Source organism: Labrus mixtus, chromosome 18 (genome assembly GCF_963584025.1).
Source record: "Labrus mixtus chromosome 18, fLabMix1.1, whole genome shotgun sequence".
In the NCBI taxonomy this organism is placed as follows: domain Eukaryota; kingdom Metazoa; phylum Chordata; class Actinopteri; order Labriformes; family Labridae; genus Labrus; species Labrus mixtus.
This window is the reverse complement of record NC_083629.1, coordinates 13,827,336-13,845,663: the sequence shown is the minus strand read 5'-3', so window position 1 is coordinate 13,845,663 and position 18,328 is coordinate 13,827,336. Positions and strand designations below refer to the sequence as shown.

Below are 18,328 nucleotides of genomic sequence, written 5' to 3'. Positions count from 1 at the left end.
ATAAAAGTTATTTAAAATCAAACACATTTCAAATACAATTAGAATGCCTATTTTTTTAAATCATTGAATCATAGGAAATCAACTAAGTGGTTTCAGAGAGCTTTTTGGTGTTTCCCTCTTCATAAAGCTGTGGCATTTGTAAACATTATGTTTCCTCGTCAGCTCAGATGCGAATAAGATCCCCCTGTATTTAAACTTCATGTTAAAAACCCAATTAAACCTGGAATTTATGTGTGTGTGTGTGTGTGTGTGTGGGGGGGGGGGGTGTCATATGCTCTGGTGGAAAGAGCTCAATGTTTCCATTTCAAACTTTCTATTGTGGTCTATTATCATAAATTATTCTCCCTTACCTTCTACTCTGGACTCCAGGTATTTATCCAACTCAGCCTCCCTTTTCACTGCTTCTGGGGACACCTTTGGGGCTCCAGGAAAGCAGATTAACACAACACTCATATTGTCCCGGCTTCCCTGTGGGGACAAAAAAGAACAAACACAGAGGTCATGCAAATCAAGCATGATATCAAAACCCAATGTAACAAAAATATATATTTAGATTTTCCACGCAATCCATACCTTGTACAAGCAGGTGTCAACAATTTCATTGCTGACTCTCTCAAGATCGTCTGTCACCTCTAGCCTTGACCTTACAAAGTCACACAGTTCCTCATTCGCCATAACATCCCAGATGCCGTCACATGCTAGAATAATGAATTCATCTTCCCCTTCGCATCTCTCTATTGCATAGACTTCAGGCTCAGGAGACACAAGCTGCTCTGTCGGGCCTTTTCCATGCACACACTTGTAATCGAAGTCTCCCAAAGCTCGAGACACAGCTAGGGACCCGTTTACTCGCTGGATCATGACAGAGCCACCAGCATTCTGGATCCTTTCCTTCTCCAGAGGATTGCTGGGTTTGTGATCCTGTGTGAAGAAGTGGACAGCTCCGCCCCGGCTAAGAAGACCCCTTGAGTCTCCACAATTGATAAAGTAGATATGACTCGGAGAAATCATCACTCCCACCGCAGTAGAGCCACTGCGATCCACGCCATGCTTCTTCTCTGAGATGGTTCGCATGTGTTCATCAATCTGCAGAAAACCTGTGCGGATTCCATTCCTCACGCTTTCCACAGACTGGTCCTCCTGCAGAGCACTCTGGAAGTCTGAGTTGCTGGTGATGTGCTCCAGCAGGTGCTCACAGCAGTACTTGGCCACCTGAGAGCCAGCATGCCCATCATAAACCGCAAAGAATGACCAGGGGTCAAGACCATGAGGCAGGCCAATAACTGCTGTGTGTGCGTCTTCCATCTCTACCCGCCAACCCTGCATGCTGCTCAGGCCATACCTCATGTTGTTACCCTCTCCACAGGAATTATACTTTTCCATCTTTGGTTTGTCCAGAAATGCACCCATTATTTCCCTTGTGAGATCTGCAACACAGATTAAAGGAGAAAAATCTATTCACAATTGGTGGCAGAAATGTGTTAAATGATACTGTATATCCCACATTTCAATAACTTTGTGTCGACATTAACTGTTTCATTATGTGGTTAAAACAGATACCCCCATCCATTTGTGGCAAATGACTATCATCTTAAGAGTTCAGATGCCATGCTCTAATCTAAAAATAGTGTACACAGTTTGTCTACATATTAGGAACAGCGCTGATGTGGATCAAATTGAAACGCCCTTAGCCTGAACAACATTAATGTTAAATAAATAAGGTTAAATAAAGTAAATCGTGTCAACAATACACCGCTGTGCAAGCATCTCCTTTCCACTGGCAAATGCAACAACACTAAAACACACTATCTTTGTCAATTTAAAATGAGTTAAAGCTATCGTTACATGCCTGCAAAAGCTAACGCCAGCTAACCAATTCACCACTTACACGACAACCACCACTAGAGACATTAAAAAAAAAAAGATCCGTCAGATTACAGATTACTGTGAGAAAACTATTTACATCATGATCCTGTTTAGGTTAAAACAACCGTGTGCTGCTGGATACACGTCTAAAGTTAGCCGAGCTGCAAGTGCAGACCGCGACCCCAAATAAACAAACACCCTTTGCCTAGTCGAGGGCCTTGACCCTTGTCCTCAAAGCTAACTTTGACAGGCCTGCCTCCATCGGGGTTTTCGCTAACATTACGTTGAAGCGAAGGGGAGCTCGGCCTTGCTAATGCTAAAGTAGCAACACGAGCTAACCGCCTAACGCTCTTCCAACAGCTGCGGACTTTAAGATTAACATTTAATAACTTACCGAATATCAAAAATACCGGATGACAGCGACGGAAGCTGCGACAATGACAAAACAATGTGTCGCCGACAAAGTGCACCGACGAAACTAAAAGGAGGGTGTTTGCAGCGGCAGGCTAGTCAAGAGAGAGAGTCGTCACTCAAGACTCAAGAAGAAAATGTCTTAAGTGCGAAGGTTCCGTCCGTGATGCATTACATTATCTCAACTGAATATCTAATGTTTATTCTAGAAGGGTTTTCTTGGATTTTGTGGTCCCGGAGGTTTGTGTGTAGCCAAGGCAGGCGTCTGTCCCAGCCTCTCTCCACTTCACAGCTTGACAGCTAGCTACTGTTAGCTTCGGAGGTGCACACAGCGCAAGGCCCCCCCCACCCCCCCCAGTTGCTGTGAAGCGATGTTGACGTAGTGGATGAACTGGGTCATTACAACTTCCGGGATCATGACGTCACGTACACAAACATTTTTTTCCCCGAAAAATCCTCGGTAAAGAAAGCAGCTTTAAAATAGTAATTAAAATTATCTAAGCGGAAAAAAACACCCACAATCGATCCACCAAGCCAAGAAAGATTGCCTCAGCGTAGCTGCCGTGTGATGTAATATTTAATTATATTAGAGACTGGGGGGGAGTTAACTAGACGTCTGCCGGCTTGGACCACGGTATGCGCACAGTGAGCAACTTTCATAGAAATGAATGGAGCGCCATCTTTTTTAGACACATCCAGTGCACAGAGTAACAGAGACGGGACCCGGATGTTGCTGGTTGCGTACTCGAAATCATGACATCATCCTTGAAGAGAGGTGTCTGTCCGTTCAGGCTGCAACACCACAGACTGTAAATATTGCAACACAGACACATTTTCAAAAGCAATGGGGTTCCCAAATGTGATGTATAGTCTTCAAATGTGAATTTAAAATTGAATTGCATTCATGATTTCATTGGGCGCTGATTTCATAAGGATAATTCAGAGATGCAAGTATGTTTGCATCTTTGCAAATGAGGTGCGCTAAAAACGTTCATTCTTATTCCTGTTAATAGAAATGATAAAGAATATAAATTCAGGGTAAAAAAAATGGATGCACATAGGCTACTAATAAAATGTACATATGTCAACATAATACAAAATATACAGGGACGCTGCAAATTGATTCAGCGCATAGTTTTGTATAAGAATAGTGTAAGCAAACCAAATGAGCAATACCAACTAAATTGATCAGGGTAAACTGAAACAGTTAATAGATGCACTGCCGGCCTATGTCAACCACAAATGCTCAATACAAGAGTCTTGAAGAAACACCCTCGTCAATTGGCGTTACTAAGAGACAAACTGCAAAGAATATGCTGTTTTTTCCCCCTGTCAAAGTGTTCCTTGTGTAATCATGTTAAGAACTCGACTCCAGAACAATCTATACCTCTCTAGTAGAGGTTAGTGTCGTGGCCATCAACAGCTTATTCCCTGTTAACCTGTGTATTATTACCACTCAATAACCCCGCTCCTGCTATTCTATATTATTAACAATTAAACATTCAAAGTGTGAACTTCGTTTTATTTGGGCTTCTGGCTGTTTGAAAGATAATTAGCCTACCGCTTTTTTAAAAAAGTAGAAAGTAATAAGTTCTCTGTAGCTTTCACGGTTGAAGTCTATTATTTGAAAGGCACTTATGCATGACGACAGTTTTCTGAAGGGGTGCAACAAGACTCTCAGAACCGAGTGTCTGTGTAATGAACCATGTAATATATAGCCTAGTAAAAACATTTTTTTTTAAAGGCAATGGAATTACTGGTAGCTTTTTATAAAGTATAGTAACAGTTATCATTGTTATCGTGCCCCCCGGGGACAAATAGGCCCACATTTTTTTAATTGCATTATCAAGGGGCCAAATCCAAATTTTCCACAGGGCTTATTTGAGTAAGACTGAATGAAAATGTCAGAAAACCGCATAGTCTTAAATCCCCTGGGCCATGTGTAACCATCCTTTATCAATCAACGTCAAGCTGAAAATAATGTACACCCTTACTCATTTATTTTGAAAATATCAAACGGAAGTGGCTCTGATACCCGGTGGTTGTAGTTTTGTTTTGGTCGGCGCTTGATAGTTTAGCCTACTTTAGCAATAATACGTCTATTAATATTCAAGAGATGGACTGCTGCATTGTATCTGCTCTGTGGTGTCTCATACCACTTTATTTTCTTCTACACTTTCTGTGTTTCATTTTCGCGGACGCAGATTTCACTCTGCTGTGGGCAACTCTGACAGGACATGGGCCAGGTGGGTCAGCTTTTTACATTTAAACCTATCAGTGTATCTATCAGTTTGATTAGGCATATACACAGTCAATTACAATGGCTGTACACTTCGATTATCAATGGTGTCGTCGGACAATGTAAACTGTGACACAATCGTTAATAATCAATTAGCTGACGTATGTTTGTATGCCTTTTTTTTGCCTTTATTCATAATAATGTAAGGTGAGGGTCCGATGTGTGGTGGATGGATCACTCTAGTTAAGAGAAACAGAAGGATAGAGACGGATAACTTTCTCAGCAGCACTTTACTGTCATCCACATTGTTCTGCTACACAACAACCAACACTTCCTTGTTTCCCGTCGTTAGCCAATCAGAGGTCAGGATGATTAAACTCAAGGCAAACATTATGACAAACACAGAAGTAGATTCAATATAATTTGGTCACAGTTACTAGGTGCTACTGCAAACATTAAAACATGTAAGTATATCAATAATAACTTCGTAAACTCAAATATGTAAATAGTTCACTGTATAAATGTTAACTTATTTTTAACTTAAACTTAAATACATGAATTTACTTCACTTTTAAATCTTACAATAGATAGCAATTACAATATCTGTATACAAAAATACAATATCCCAGAAAACATGTACACAGCTGAAAAGTTGCTAATTGCATTTGATGTAGGAAAGGTCAAACGGAACCGTTGACCCTAGGGGGAGGAGGGTTCAAAGTCTTAAAGATTACTACACGCTGTCACAGTTTTAATTGTTTTCTGTTTTTCAGAATGACGAATTGAATGAATATATTGTTTGAACTCGTGTCTGATTGCAATGAAGCATGTTTTTTTTTTACCTGTGTGAATTTAGATTTATGTATGTGAAATGTGGCCATTATAATTAAAAGATTGATCAAGTACACGCAAGTGGTTTTCTGTGTACTGATTTCCCAGAGACCAAACAATACATTCTTCCAAATTAAAACCGAATGTTTAGCAATTTTATGTTTGAAACATGACTGCATCCATAACTTTAATGCAGAGCCTCAAGTATGTTTTTTTTTTGTATTTTTGTGTACACTATATTTTATGTAGCCTACATAAAATAATGTACATAAAATAATGTAGGCTACTCAAACATTTGTATATTAATGCATTTATTTTGGATAATATATAATTTCTTATTTATATAAATTTCTTGTTTTTTTAATAAAAAATGTCAATATAATCTCACACGTTCCAAAAGTATTACTTAAACCTCTATAATCAAGTATTGGTTGGGCTTTCATACAAACTGATGGAGTACAAGTTTGTATTATAACAAAGCTCTGTTTAGAGAGGGCAAAAAAAACACCAGCAGACAAATAGTGAAACTTAATTGTGAGTAGTTTTTAACACTCATTGAAAATACACAAGGTTGAGAGTTGAACCTTGTCTAAACACACAACAGATCCACAACAACGTGTTGGTTTGATCCATATTAGGGAACAGACTCAGGCTGTCTTTGCACAGGCTGATATTTGATATGGATTGTTGACACTTGTGTTTCTTTGTAAACCAGAAAAAAAGCTAAAAGGGTTGGTAGTGTGGGTCACTGGAGCTTCCAGTGGCATTGGAGAGGAGCTTGCCTATCAGCTGGCTCGCTGCGGGTCACATCTTATCCTTTCTGCTCGACGTGAGGATGAGTTAAAGAGGGTGAAACGTCGCTGTTTAGGTAAGATATTCAGTATTTTTCAAACCTCCTTAACCTTCACTAATATATTTTAAACTTTGTAATCCTCTCAGTGCAGTAGCAGCACTGTGGTAAAACACCTAAATAACAATGTGAACCTTTTTTTTCTATAGGACTGATTTGTCTTTTTAGCATTTGGTCTTCCTTTAAACCAACAATAAATTGCAAACAGTACTTCACCTAACTTTGAAATCTTTTTTTCTTTTCCCTCAAGAGCACTCTGACCTCAAGGATAAAGACATTCTTGTTCTCCCACTGGATTTGTTGGAGAGGACATCACATGAATTAAAAACAAAAACTGCAATCCAGTACTTCGGACATGTAAGGACGCTGCTGCTGATAATCTATATTTCTACACTTTCCTGACTTGCATGACTTTGAATGACTTGTTTTCTATGACTCAGCAAAAACAATTCTGTCCAATTCCAAAAAAAGGTATAATTGAACGCATGCTTCGATGTGTCTTTTCAGGTTGACATCCTCATTAACAATGGCGGCCGAAGCCAGCGTTCTCTGTGCATGGAGACCACTGTTGATGTGTATCAGGCTTTGATGGAGCTCAACTTCCTGGGTACAGTCTCTGTCACTAAGCAGGTGCTGCCCCACATGACTCAGCGAGGCACGGGGACCATTGTGACTGTCAGCAGTATTGTTGGCATTGCTGGAGCACCCCTGTCAACAGGATACTCTGCTAGCAAACATGCTCTTCAGGTAAAGGGAATACAGATTAGCACTAACATGCAATAACTACACAACTTTTTTTCCACATTATTTTCCATTGTCTGACAGTGTTTGTGGATAAATTGTTAAGGATTAAATACTTATTAATTTAATGCATCCCTAACTTTTCATTAGTTTAATTCTAATACTTTTTTTTTTACAAATGATCAGCGTTCCTGGCTTTTGCAAACACTGATGCTGATTGTGACTTTATTGTCTGTAGGGCTTCTTTAATTCCTTGAGGATCGAGCTGACTGAATTTCCAAACATACTCATAAGCACAGTGTTACCGGGGCCTGTGCAATCACAGATTGTCCAAAATGCCTTCACAGAGGAACTGAACAAGGTAATGCCTGTTATATGTTGTAGAGCTATTAGTTTTGAAAATTAAAAAAACATACATGCAATTGTGTGATGTAATTTGACCGTAGCTATATCAGTATTTTTGTGTCAGTAACCATTGTTCCTGTCATCCTTTAGCCTGTGGCCTCAGCTGGTAGTCAGGAACACAAGATGCCAACAAGTCGCTGTGTGCGTTTAATGCTGGTGGGAATTTCCAATGGTGTCAAAGAAATGTGGATTGCACAGCAGCCCTTCCTTCTGTTTTACTATGCCTGGCAGTATGCTCCCACAGTTGCCTGGTTCGCCACAAACCTGATGGGACGAAAAAGGGTGCAGAATTTTAAAGCTGGTCTGGTAGGTAGAAAATCAAAGTTTCTTCAGGGCTGAGAAAATAAAATACAGGAGCTTTAACACATTTCTATTATACATCATTTTTGAAGACCTTAACATATTCATAAAGATAAACTTTACTCATAGGTAGAGGTTGGGGAAAAATGTAGATTCTTATCTTCTGAGATTTTAAATAGATTCATAACTTCTAAAAATATATATTTTTTGGTTTATCAGTCAATCCCTGCTATGTGCTCAGGCTGGCTCTTTAACTCAGTAGAGCAGCAAGAAATTCAGCCAGTCCCACACATGACTGGAGTAGATCCTGAAGTATGTACTTATTCAAAAATAGACTTTGAATCCAGAATTGTGTTGAATTGAAAATAGGTTGTCAATTGAATCGTGACCCGAAGAATCGAATCGAATTGAATCGTGAGACACCTAAGTTTCCCTACTCAGAGGTGCTCACTTTTGATGAGATCTCTTTTCTGTTAGAGCTCAGACTTGGGGATTCTTGCAATGTAAAGGACAGAAAACACTTATATACAGCACAAGCAGAGCAGTCTTTTAACAGCTCTGGGGTTCTCAGCTGTTATTGACCTTGCTATGATCTTGCAAGAAGACAGTAAGCAGGGAATGAAAAGTGAACAGGACTTCTCCCCTGCGGTACAGACTGACTAACACTGTGTCTGTTGGCCTCTGCTGGACAGTGACAGCTGAGGGCCACAAAGAAAGGTCATGTTCCAACTGACGGGACACTGGAGCGCCTGTTTAGGAAGGTCTGTGAAGTATTCTTTTGAGATGAAAAATAAACTGAAGCCTAAACAGCTTGAGATCTACTCAGTATCCTTGAACAGTAAAGTCACTCAGGTTAGGCTAATTTCAGGGGAATGCCTTGTGGCCACCAAACGAGTACTGTAGTTAAAACAAATTATATAACATGTAGAGAGCTTGTTTGACTTCATGGACAGTAGTCAAAAATCAGTGCTAACAGTACACCTTTTTCTTTCTAGGATGCAGACTCTGCATACTTCACAAAGCCCAAGACTTCCTGAGAGTCACGACCACAAGATGAAACCGGTTTAAAGCAACCCAGCAGTTGAAGATTAAGCATGGGATGGGTTATCCTGCTAATGTAGGGGTCTTCACCTTCTAGAAAGAAAACATTAAACATCTGCTCTACTTCCAAAGCATCACAGGGTTGGAGGAAAAGCTGTGTATTTTCAGTGGTTTCATCACAAATGAAAAGTACGTCTGTTATTTTTCCTGTTTTGTAATGAACGCATTCAGACTATATAACCTTCATGTTGAGAGCCATGCTATGGTATGCTATGGACTTCACTTCCACAATAAAAATCTGCATATATTTTTTTTTACATGGCAAGTTAATAAAATGAAACCTCAAATCAGCTTCTGCCAAGCTGTTTTATTAGAAGTATGTACAGTTCCACATATAAAATCAATGTACAAGAGACTATGGACAAAATCATTGAACTTTTCATATTCAGTTGTAAACAAGTGAATTGTAAACATAAGAGCACTAAACACTTTACACACACACAGTAAGACATACGCAAGGCACATCATTGATATCAAAACATTAAAATGATTCTCCTGTGTTTGTGGACATTGGAGGGATATCACCTGAAAAATCCGAAATCTTAAAAGCACGATAAAACCAGAGGTATACAGCAGGTGCCTTCTTTTTAAAGCACAAACATCAATAAACAAACCATAAAACATGGGTGCTCTTTCAAAATACAAATGGGAATTATTTTCTTGAATGTGCTGTTCTTGGAGGTAGTCCACATTTCCAGTCGAAGTCTGATAACTTATACAAGAGCGCAGTGGTGATGCCACTGCTTCATCCTCTGCCGTGTAGGAAATTAAGCACCTAAAAAAAGTCCAAATTTGAGTGAAAATAAAAAAAGAACAAAGATGTTTCTCATACAGACATTATTCTTCTAGAGTCATGTGACTCAAGAGTGTACAAGTAAAAGTTGATATAAGTTTTCTCCTGACTTAGATATTGTTTCCAAAAGAACCATTAACGTTGGAAATTGACATTTTGCCTGGTTGTTGCGGTCAGCCCCCAGTCAGAGGCAGGGGAAGTGAAGCGGGGCTGAGGAGTAAATGGGGTACCCTAGAGGGGGATCTGCTGCCTGAACAGTAAGGTTCCTTAACATGAAGGGATGAGCCTGAATGCTGTAACGCTCCTCGTCATCATTAGTAGCATACAAGAGCTCCCAGGAAAGGTTGGCCCACTGTCCTCGTACCCCCTCCCCGTTCAGACGGCCTAAATGCACCAGCTGCTCCTGCAGGGAGAGGACTCGCCCAGTGTAGGTACCCTGTGGGAAAAAGTCAAATTCACAACATAAGTTTGACTGGGATTTGCTCTTACAGTAATTGTACTTTTCAAACAACCTCAGATTGAATCCACTGACAACATATCCAGCAGGTAAGGTAAGAATCAGATGTACTTGTATATTATGTAGCTCTGGCAGAATGTAAACAAGGACTGGTGTGTCATTACCATAGCGAGGTCGTGTCCTAGAGAGAATAAGAAGGGTTTCTCCTGAAGGACGCTGTCGTGCCAGCCTTTCTCCGTCACCAAGCCAATGTACCAATCTGTTTCATATTCCTCCAATACGCTAAACAATTCCTCTGGGGACTCCACCGGTCCCAGACTCGCTTGATCAAACAGTAGCTTAAAACTGAACCTAAAGGCAATGGACAAACATTGAGACACAATTTAATGAAATAAACATTTCTTCTGGCATAAACAAGCTCTAGTGGTAAGACTTACCAAAACATAAAAAGATGTACGTTTTTAGAAACTAAGTTTTACCTGAAAGCACGGAGAGCGAGCTGGTAAAGTTCTTTACTTGAGGAGAGCCAGTTGAGTCCTTCCGTCCACGGTATGTCTCCACAATAGAGTCTATAAACATAACTGGGACTGGTGAAAGAAGACTCCGCCCCCAGGGAGATGAGACATGATAGTGCAACCTTTGCATGCAGCTCTTTCAAGGTTTCATCCTCCTTCAGGGCCTTGGTCATGTCCTCTGAGGTCTCGCCTTGCACAGTGGGCCCAAAGCGACCCAAAGTGAAGCGAAACCAGTCCTCAGGAAACAAAGGCTTGAGCTGCAGCAAGCGGGACCGGAGTAAGGGTGCTGTCCTCCACCCTGTCGGTAGGTTAAACACCTCCGACTGGGGGCAGCTGAAGTTCAGCTGAGGGAGAGAGGCTGGACTCTCCCTGAAGACCTCTGGGTTCCGGCCTTTGTCCACAGCTGGCAACCCGATGCCCAGACCTAGAGGCTGCAGTGGCTGCAGGGCTGAGAGAGCCATGTTTTCAAAGAGACTGTCCATCTCCACAGACCCTGGCAGAGACGTCCCAGTCTGCAGAGCTGTGTGTCCAGGAAGGACCTCTGCAGTCACTAACGCCACTGTCCGCCTGGCTGGTTGAGGTCCGAATAAGTCATCCTCGTCAGACCAATCTCCGAAGGAGGTCAAACTGGAGCTGTCCTGTCTGAACCTGAGAGACGAAACATTAGATTCCACCATGACAACCTCAGGTGGCTGGTTACAAGTAGTCTGTGCCATCTGGGAGGACTGGGACTTCCTGCCTCCAAGCCCTGGCCCTTCTTCACTGCTCCACAGAAATCCTTTATGTTTCTGCACACAGTGTCGGAGGAGCAACCAGACGAGAGCTTTAAGAAAATCATCCTGAAGTTTCCTCAAGTTGTCATGAGAGTCGATGATACCGGAGAGCACATTTCGAGCATCAGAGTAGACTCGCACTGCAAGAGCAGCACAAGGTGTGAGGGCGTTCCCCCAGTGCAGGTTAAAGCCCTGGGTGAAACCGAGCCGCTCTGGGCGCTCAAAAGCGGCCTCGAATACCTCATCGACTCTTCGGGCTTCCACTGTGTGGCAGGATGTCTCCTGCAGCTCCAGACCCTGAAAGAAAAATAAAGTATTACATCTTGTTGAAAATAAAAGCTGAAAATGATCACCTGAAGAAGACCTCTGGTCGAAACCTTATTAAATAAATACTCTTTGTGGCATTTAAGTTTTACCAAACATCAAGTGTATTTATAGAGCTGATCTTCTCATTGAGGATACTGAAAACCCAAATTATCCCCGAAGAATTCTAGGAGAGATGGAGATAATATATTTTGAAGTTTATATTTGTGTGTGTAATAATAAGCTCTTCTCTGTTTACTTTTTTGAATGAACAAACATGTTTAATTTTTTCGTTTTATATTTATTCTGTAAAAAGCTTAAAGATGGATCACCCTGAAAGTTAACTTAATTTTGTATAAAAATTGGATTCCAAATAAAGTTGTAAAATAAATTGCTCTCCATCTTAATGAACACACACACACGCACACTGAAACAACCATTACCTTAATGTTGACTGTACAGTAACCGTATCCTCTCTCCAGGATCATTATCCAAACCATTCGGTCCTGAAAGCGGCCAAGAAAATGAGAGCCGGGGGCTATGGAACCTAAAGATGGTGGAAAAAAATCATCAGATGTGATCTGTCAATTGAGGGCAAGAAAAGAAGTATGAAACACTATATATACATCATGTAACACACATCAGTGCGGGACCTTTTTCATTTTGCATCAGCTGTGTGTCCCTGTGCTGACAATGTGAATAACACAGCCTCTGGATGTTATGCAGGGAGACGTTCACCATCACAGTCATACAGGAAGATCATGATGTGGTTTTAACTGCCTGACTGCACAAAGATGTAAATATTGAATTTCTCTTGACCCCATCATTCCAATTTATCTCTAAAACCTCCTCTTTTAAGAAATTGTGGCTGGGTTTTTTGATGATTACAACACAGATGGACAGCGACAGCAAGGTGATGGAGGCTTTTGTTTTAAGTTGGCTAGTGCTAGCTTGGCTCAAGATTAATGACATGTCCCACAACGATGCCTCAGAACAGTCCCTGCCGCTATCTCATGATGGGAAGTGACACGCTGGGCAAACTGCTTTCCTGCTCACCGCTTTCCCAGTGTGAGTCGAGCTGAGCGATGCTACAAACTCCCCCCCCCGATTGAGTGCAGAACAAAAATCCTCGCAGTGGCTCCGTTAGGCCTAAGAGTATTACGCGGTTAATGGTGCGGAAACATTTGGATGTAATGAATACAGATCAGAGCAATTTTTTTTGGGTCACTTCACAGGAAGCTTAACTGGATCATACGAGCTCACATTACTGCCAGCGATTCTGAAGAGCTGCTCACAACAACGCTCCCCTTACAATTAAAGCATATGAGGGGATGGTTCAGTGCTCTTTGGTCTGCATACAGACACTACTTGACCTCTAGGAGAGTTCATGTGTCATGTGTACTTATGTGGCCTGAAAATTACCAGTATAAAACAACAAGGAGAGAAACTGTTTGTTTCCTAAGACAAACAATTTAAACAAATGGAGTGATAATTTAATATTCTAAATGTACAATTCATTTTACATTCAGATGTCAATTTAATAAATTAAGAATTACTGTCTATAAACATTTTAATTTTGATTTAAAGCTACAGTAGGCAACATTATTTCATTGTCATTTTTGTTCAAATTCACAGTATTTAATTGAAGTATTCCTTTAAATAAATGAGTGGCTGATCTGCATCTGTGAACTCCTGACCATATGTATTTAGGTTTCTTTCTTCTTTTTTTAATCATCCAGTCTGAATCAAGATAACTAATCGGGGTTAGCTTGTACATAACGAGCCACAAACTGGCTACAAACTTCATCATCTGCCTTCCCTGTGTCTCATGTCGCCAGATCTCTCTTTCTTAGTGGCTGTCTTCTTTTCTCCTCACCTCTGTGGTGCTGAGAACACAATGGCTCTGCAGCAACCACCTGTTGTTACTTTTTACATTTCTGTTTACTGACCACTTTGTTTATTGATTGGCTCAATGCCTTTATGTCCTCCAAGTTTGACACAACAGCTGAGTGTACAGTTACAGTGACAGTGGTTTCTTGCATGTTTTAGACAGAATGAAAGTCCCAGTTATTCTTTTTGTTATTAATAAACAATACTAAACATTTGAAAGTTATTCATTCACTGGTCAAATAAGAACATTTTGATTTCCTTAAAAGTCAATACAGCTCTTGGCAACTTTTTTGGTTGCAGCCTTGAATTGAAATGTGCTTTTATACTGACAATGAACATTTTAAGAGCTTACTCAGATATGCAGTTCTTATGAATGCTAAAATAAAAAGTAACCACTGTTAACTTGTGACATTTAAAAAAGTTTTTAAAAAGGAGGAAGAAAATGTTTCAAACTAAAAAATGTAATTGTTTATGTAGACTGTGTGTAGACTACTGACCCAGTGACCCTCTTGCAAATGCCATCCTCAGAGCCGAGGCCAGACTCCCGCTCATCTGCTGATAGAAGATTGAGTCCGGGCAGGGACAGGCGGTACCTACGGGGCCTGGCCAACTGCGCTGAGGTCTGGGGAACCCAACCAGGAAGATGGGCAGGGTGAAGAGAGGCAGCAGAGGGGCAGAGAGCAGGGCAGAGAGGGCCACCACCGCCAGCAGCAGTGGGCACAGGGAGGCGTTCAGAGCCAAGAGAGTCCCAGCAGACTGACGACGCTGCTTCTTCTCTGTCCATGATGTCACCAACACAGTCAGGCTGAACTTTAGCTTCGCTAGGAACTGGGTCAGTCTGTCAAACAGGAGGCCCACCTGCAAACATGAAGAGCACTGATTTATCTAACCAGCTGATGTCTGTGTATTACAGTTGGTTAAAGTGATTGTATGTCTGATTCAATTTTTTACTTGTTGGCCATAATATGGCATATAGATTTCTCTGACATGTATTGCTTAGGTCAGGAGAGTACGTTTCCTATGCAATGTTAATATATCAGTGAGTAGTTCACAACTAGACTGTAAATGATTAGATACGATATGGAAACAATATTTGGGTTGTGTTTAAGCCTAACAGATATGATAAACAATCAAACAGATCTAATGGGGGGGAAAAATGAATCACCAGAAGAAGTTGGACTCCAGTGCCAAGGTGGTCCCACCCATGCAACATGTTATTTCCAGCTATAAGCCGCACCAAGATCACCACCACCATTTGCAGCAAAGCATCCTCTGAACTCTGCCACACCTGCACAGACACAAAGAGCAAACAATGATGAGCACAACAGGACTGAAAATAAAATACTCTTGGATATTTCCAAGTTAATTAAAACAAAAAAGAAGACATGCTTTTGTTGTTGTTATAAAGGAGCAATGATATTTGCTGGTTACATTAATAATATGGCAAGAGTTACTTTAAACAAGTCTTCATTCATTGTAAAAATGACTCTCTGAATGTTATGTTCACTTTGATACTTAGATTTGAGATGAGAGTGAGTGTAAGCATACCACTCTAAATGCTCGAGTGAATCCCACACTGAGAGAAACCCTGTGGAGCAGCTGCAGAGATTTGTCCATAGACAGGAAAGCAATCATTGCAAATGGAGACACTGTAAAGAAAAACATTAAACAAAGGTCCAAAAGTCATTCATGTCAGTGAAAGATGTTGAGAATGAAGAAGATCAGCGTAGAAACGCACATAACAAGCTCACCAAGATAAAGAAGGACTCTTCTGATTGCCGCAGCAACATACAGCCCTCTGCTCCTCTGCTTGAAAGTCTGCACACTGGACATGCCTTTAGGGTACAAGGGATTGAGGAACACCCCTCCAAATACATAAGCCCCCTGGATCTCTCTCAGAACCCAACAGAGGCAGAAGAGTATGAGGAGGAGGTAGCTGACAGGAGCCTGGGGTCCTGTACCAAAGCTCTGGGACTGAACTGAGCCGAGGAAGTGATGCAACAGCCCTCCCTCTGCCATAGACACCAGTAGCAGGCTCAAATAGAGCAGCAGCTCCCTGCAGCCCAGTTTCCAGCCAAAGGAACAGGGAGGAGGAGGTGGTGACCCCCCTCTGCGAAATCCACGATCCCCAAAGGCAGCCCTGGGCCCTCTACAGAGAGTGCCAACCTGGCTGAGGTCCAGGCTCAGCAGAAATCCCATAGAGATGCAGAAGAGAACCACACCCAGAGTAGACGGGATGAAGTAATTACACACAGCTACGCCAGAGGATACACCAAACATCAACAGCAGCCTGTGGGACAAAGTGCACACAAAACGTCACAGGCTGCTGTCACACTTGTCATTTCAATAGAACTATCAGTATCTGATGAGGACCGGTTTCCTCATGACATGATCAGGATGTGAATAAATATAAACACTACATCACTACTTTCAAATCTGATATTAAAGTTCTCAAGCTTAATATTTTTGATTTGATTTTCATGTAGTCTTGATAATGTGGGTTAAAACTGTTCTTAATGTATATTTTATCTTTCAAACAAAACCTCAGAAGTCATGGTGACATGATGACTGTAAACTTAAGTGGTTACATGTTACTCAGTTAGGTGTTTTTTTTTTACAGAAAAATAAGGATGATTTTTCTTTCAATACATAACTTGTCTAAATGTTTCACTTGCACAGGTATATTCAGTGTACTGCACTGAAATAAAAATCAACCCATGCTTTCATTAGAACCACCCAGAAAATAATGAATGCTACACAGTATATAGTAGTATAAAATGATATAAGAGAGATCAGTCAATATCAGTGTAACCCTTTTGGCGAAAGCTAAGTTTGAAGTATGTGTTTTAATAGTTACCTGAGGTTGCTGGACATGGGTGAGCCTCCTAAGCCGAACACAAGAGCTTGCTCCATTCCCCAGAGGAGCAGGGCATCCAGGGGAGGCAGTATACCAAGCGCCCACAGGAGAGGTAGAAAAAGAAACAGCACATGGAGAATCTGACTTGCCAGCTGGAGTTCAGGGACAGGGCCTGCAAACCTAAAACAGAGCAAGACACTAAGATTAATTACTACAGAAAGTCATTGAACTGACTGAATTGTTCTATATGACACTTTTATTAAATCAGCACATCGTGTTATTGTTACCAACCTTTCAGCCAGGTCCACACAAATGAAGATGAAAATGTAGAGGGGCCGGGTGAGTGGGGTGATCTCGTAAGTGTCCTGTGCTTGGAAAGTAGCTGTTTCTGTGGCTGTATTTACAATGAGAGAGTACTCAGCTATACACAGAGTTACCCAACTCAGGACAAAGATGACCAAGGATACAGCAATGCTGTCATAGAGAGCTGTCAGTCTGCCAAGGAACACATACCATGTCCCAAAGCCACAGAGCACCCCTGCAAGTACCGTGTGCAGAACCACATTCAGCCCAAACCTCTTCCCAGGGGCAATGAATCGAACTGTCTCTGGGCTGACACAGTGAGTGAATTCCACTTCCTCTTCATCAACCAGGATATTGGGGGCACCAAGTCTCTCCACTGTGCCACTCCTTCTGGCAGCATACAACGCCAGGGCCTGGACACCTGCTGCAGCCCCGAACATAAGCAAACCAGAGAGCACTGTGGCATGGAGCTCCTGAAGCAGCTGCAGCTGGCAGAGCAGAGTACCGATGCCCCCAAAAAGCCATGGTGTTAGGAACAAGATGGCCTGATTGACATAAACATATGGTGGGGCACAGTAGCCCAACTTGAAGCGTGGACCCCCCAACACTGTCTGGGGGAAGCGCTTCCAGAAGAACTCCTGCTTGTACTCATTAAGAAGGGGCACATCTGGCCCCATTCTGACCATTCCCAAAGGACTGGCAGGTCATCTCCACACAGCTGATGGAGGGTGCCCATTCATCGTCCCATATACAGGGCAGCTGTCTGCAAGGAAGCACAAGAGCACTGAGTTAATTTATAAATACAATCTACAACTGTTATTGTCAATTAACAGTTGTCCCAGTCTGAGCCTATTATTAAACATTAAACAAACACAAGGTTGATACTACAATAGGTTGTCACCTATTTTGCACAATTTGAATGAGTTTGGAATCACTGTGAAATTATCCAAACTCAGGATGCAATCAAACTTATTTCATAACTTATACATGATATGAGTTTTAATGCATGCACGGGTTAAATTGAATGAAAACTAATTGATAAGATTACAACTTTTCATGTGCTAATCTTTATTTAGACATGAATAATACCAACCACAGGATATTAATATATGAAACCCCTGACCCTCCTCTTATATTAATCAATCTTATTGCAATACATTGTCAGGGCATCCTCGGTGAGTTAACTGTAAACACATTTTACAAAACATCTCGATCACAAAGGATTTTTAAATTGCACTGACATCACAGATATCCTAACAACAGTAAACTGAGTTGCCATGAAAACACATCACAGAAGCTGTAACATTAGCTAGATGCCCTATCGTGGGCTAACCTGTCTAAGCTTGTAATTTACAGACTAAAAATATACAGAATAAAACAACGTAACTAAAACTGGATTGTTTTCTGTACCTCTCAAACACCGTTATTTACCTCTGCTAGTTAATGTTATTGTTAGCTAGCAAGTCTTTTCAGCTTGCCTCTCCGTTAGCTTGCTATTACTGACAGGTATATAAATGCAGAATGGCGGTGTGGAAAATAAAAACTCACCGTAGACAGCAGGATAGCAAACTGTAGATGTGCTTCGAGAAATACTTGGCGATATAGGCAGTATTATGGGGAAATAGGCGGAAATCGCCAGCGTTTACATTAGCTGCGAGCTAACGACTTGAAAGCCAAGCAGAATCAGTATGAT

General features: G+C 41.3%; 3 protein-coding genes across 5 annotated transcripts in view; 1 reads left to right on the top strand and 2 right to left on the bottom strand.

The window, feature by feature from the left end:
• ppm1aa (protein phosphatase, Mg2+/Mn2+ dependent, 1Aa) overlaps positions 1 to 2,539 on the bottom strand; it is a 35,379-nt gene extending 32,840 nt beyond the window's left edge. For all 3 annotated transcript variants that reach the window (XM_061063467.1, XM_061063465.1, XM_061063466.1), the window contains exons 1-3: positions 2,261 to 2,539; positions 574 to 1,427; positions 351 to 468 (exon numbers count right to left, since the gene is read on the bottom strand). In XM_061063467.1, coding sequence (XP_060919450.1) covers positions 351 to 468; positions 574 to 1,410 — 955 coding nt within the window. In that variant the 5' untranslated portion in view covers positions 1,411 to 1,427; positions 2,261 to 2,539. The remainder of the gene's footprint in view (positions 1 to 350; positions 469 to 573; positions 1,428 to 2,260) is intronic.
• A 1,747-nt stretch (positions 2,540 to 4,286) lies between these two features.
• dhrs7 (dehydrogenase/reductase (SDR family) member 7) lies at positions 4,287 to 8,996 on the top strand. The gene is made up of 7 exons (XM_061062462.1): positions 4,287 to 4,523; positions 6,063 to 6,215; positions 6,448 to 6,554; positions 6,705 to 6,944; positions 7,177 to 7,299; positions 7,434 to 7,649; positions 8,639 to 8,996. Exons 1-7 carry the CDS (start codon positions 4,394 to 4,396, stop codon positions 8,678 to 8,680), a joined length of 1,011 nt encoding a protein of 336 aa, XP_060918445.1. The 5' UTR covers positions 4,287 to 4,393; the 3' UTR covers positions 8,681 to 8,996.
• Positions 8,997 to 9,033: 37 nt separating this feature from the next.
• On the bottom strand, positions 9,034 to 18,322 carry pcnx4 (pecanex 4). Its single transcript, XM_061062461.1, has 11 exons — positions 18,184 to 18,322; positions 16,624 to 17,398; positions 16,333 to 16,512; positions 15,227 to 15,765; positions 15,024 to 15,124; positions 14,641 to 14,763; positions 13,973 to 14,333; positions 12,029 to 12,132; positions 10,474 to 11,579; positions 10,159 to 10,345; positions 9,034 to 9,973 (listed from the first exon to the last, which is right to left on the bottom strand). The coding sequence occupies exons 2-11, from the start codon at positions 17,319 to 17,321 to the stop codon at positions 9,722 to 9,724; spliced, it is 3,651 nt and encodes a 1,216-aa protein (XP_060918444.1). The 5' UTR covers positions 17,322 to 17,398; positions 18,184 to 18,322; the 3' UTR covers positions 9,034 to 9,721.
• Positions 18,323 to 18,328: the final 6 nt, after the last annotated feature.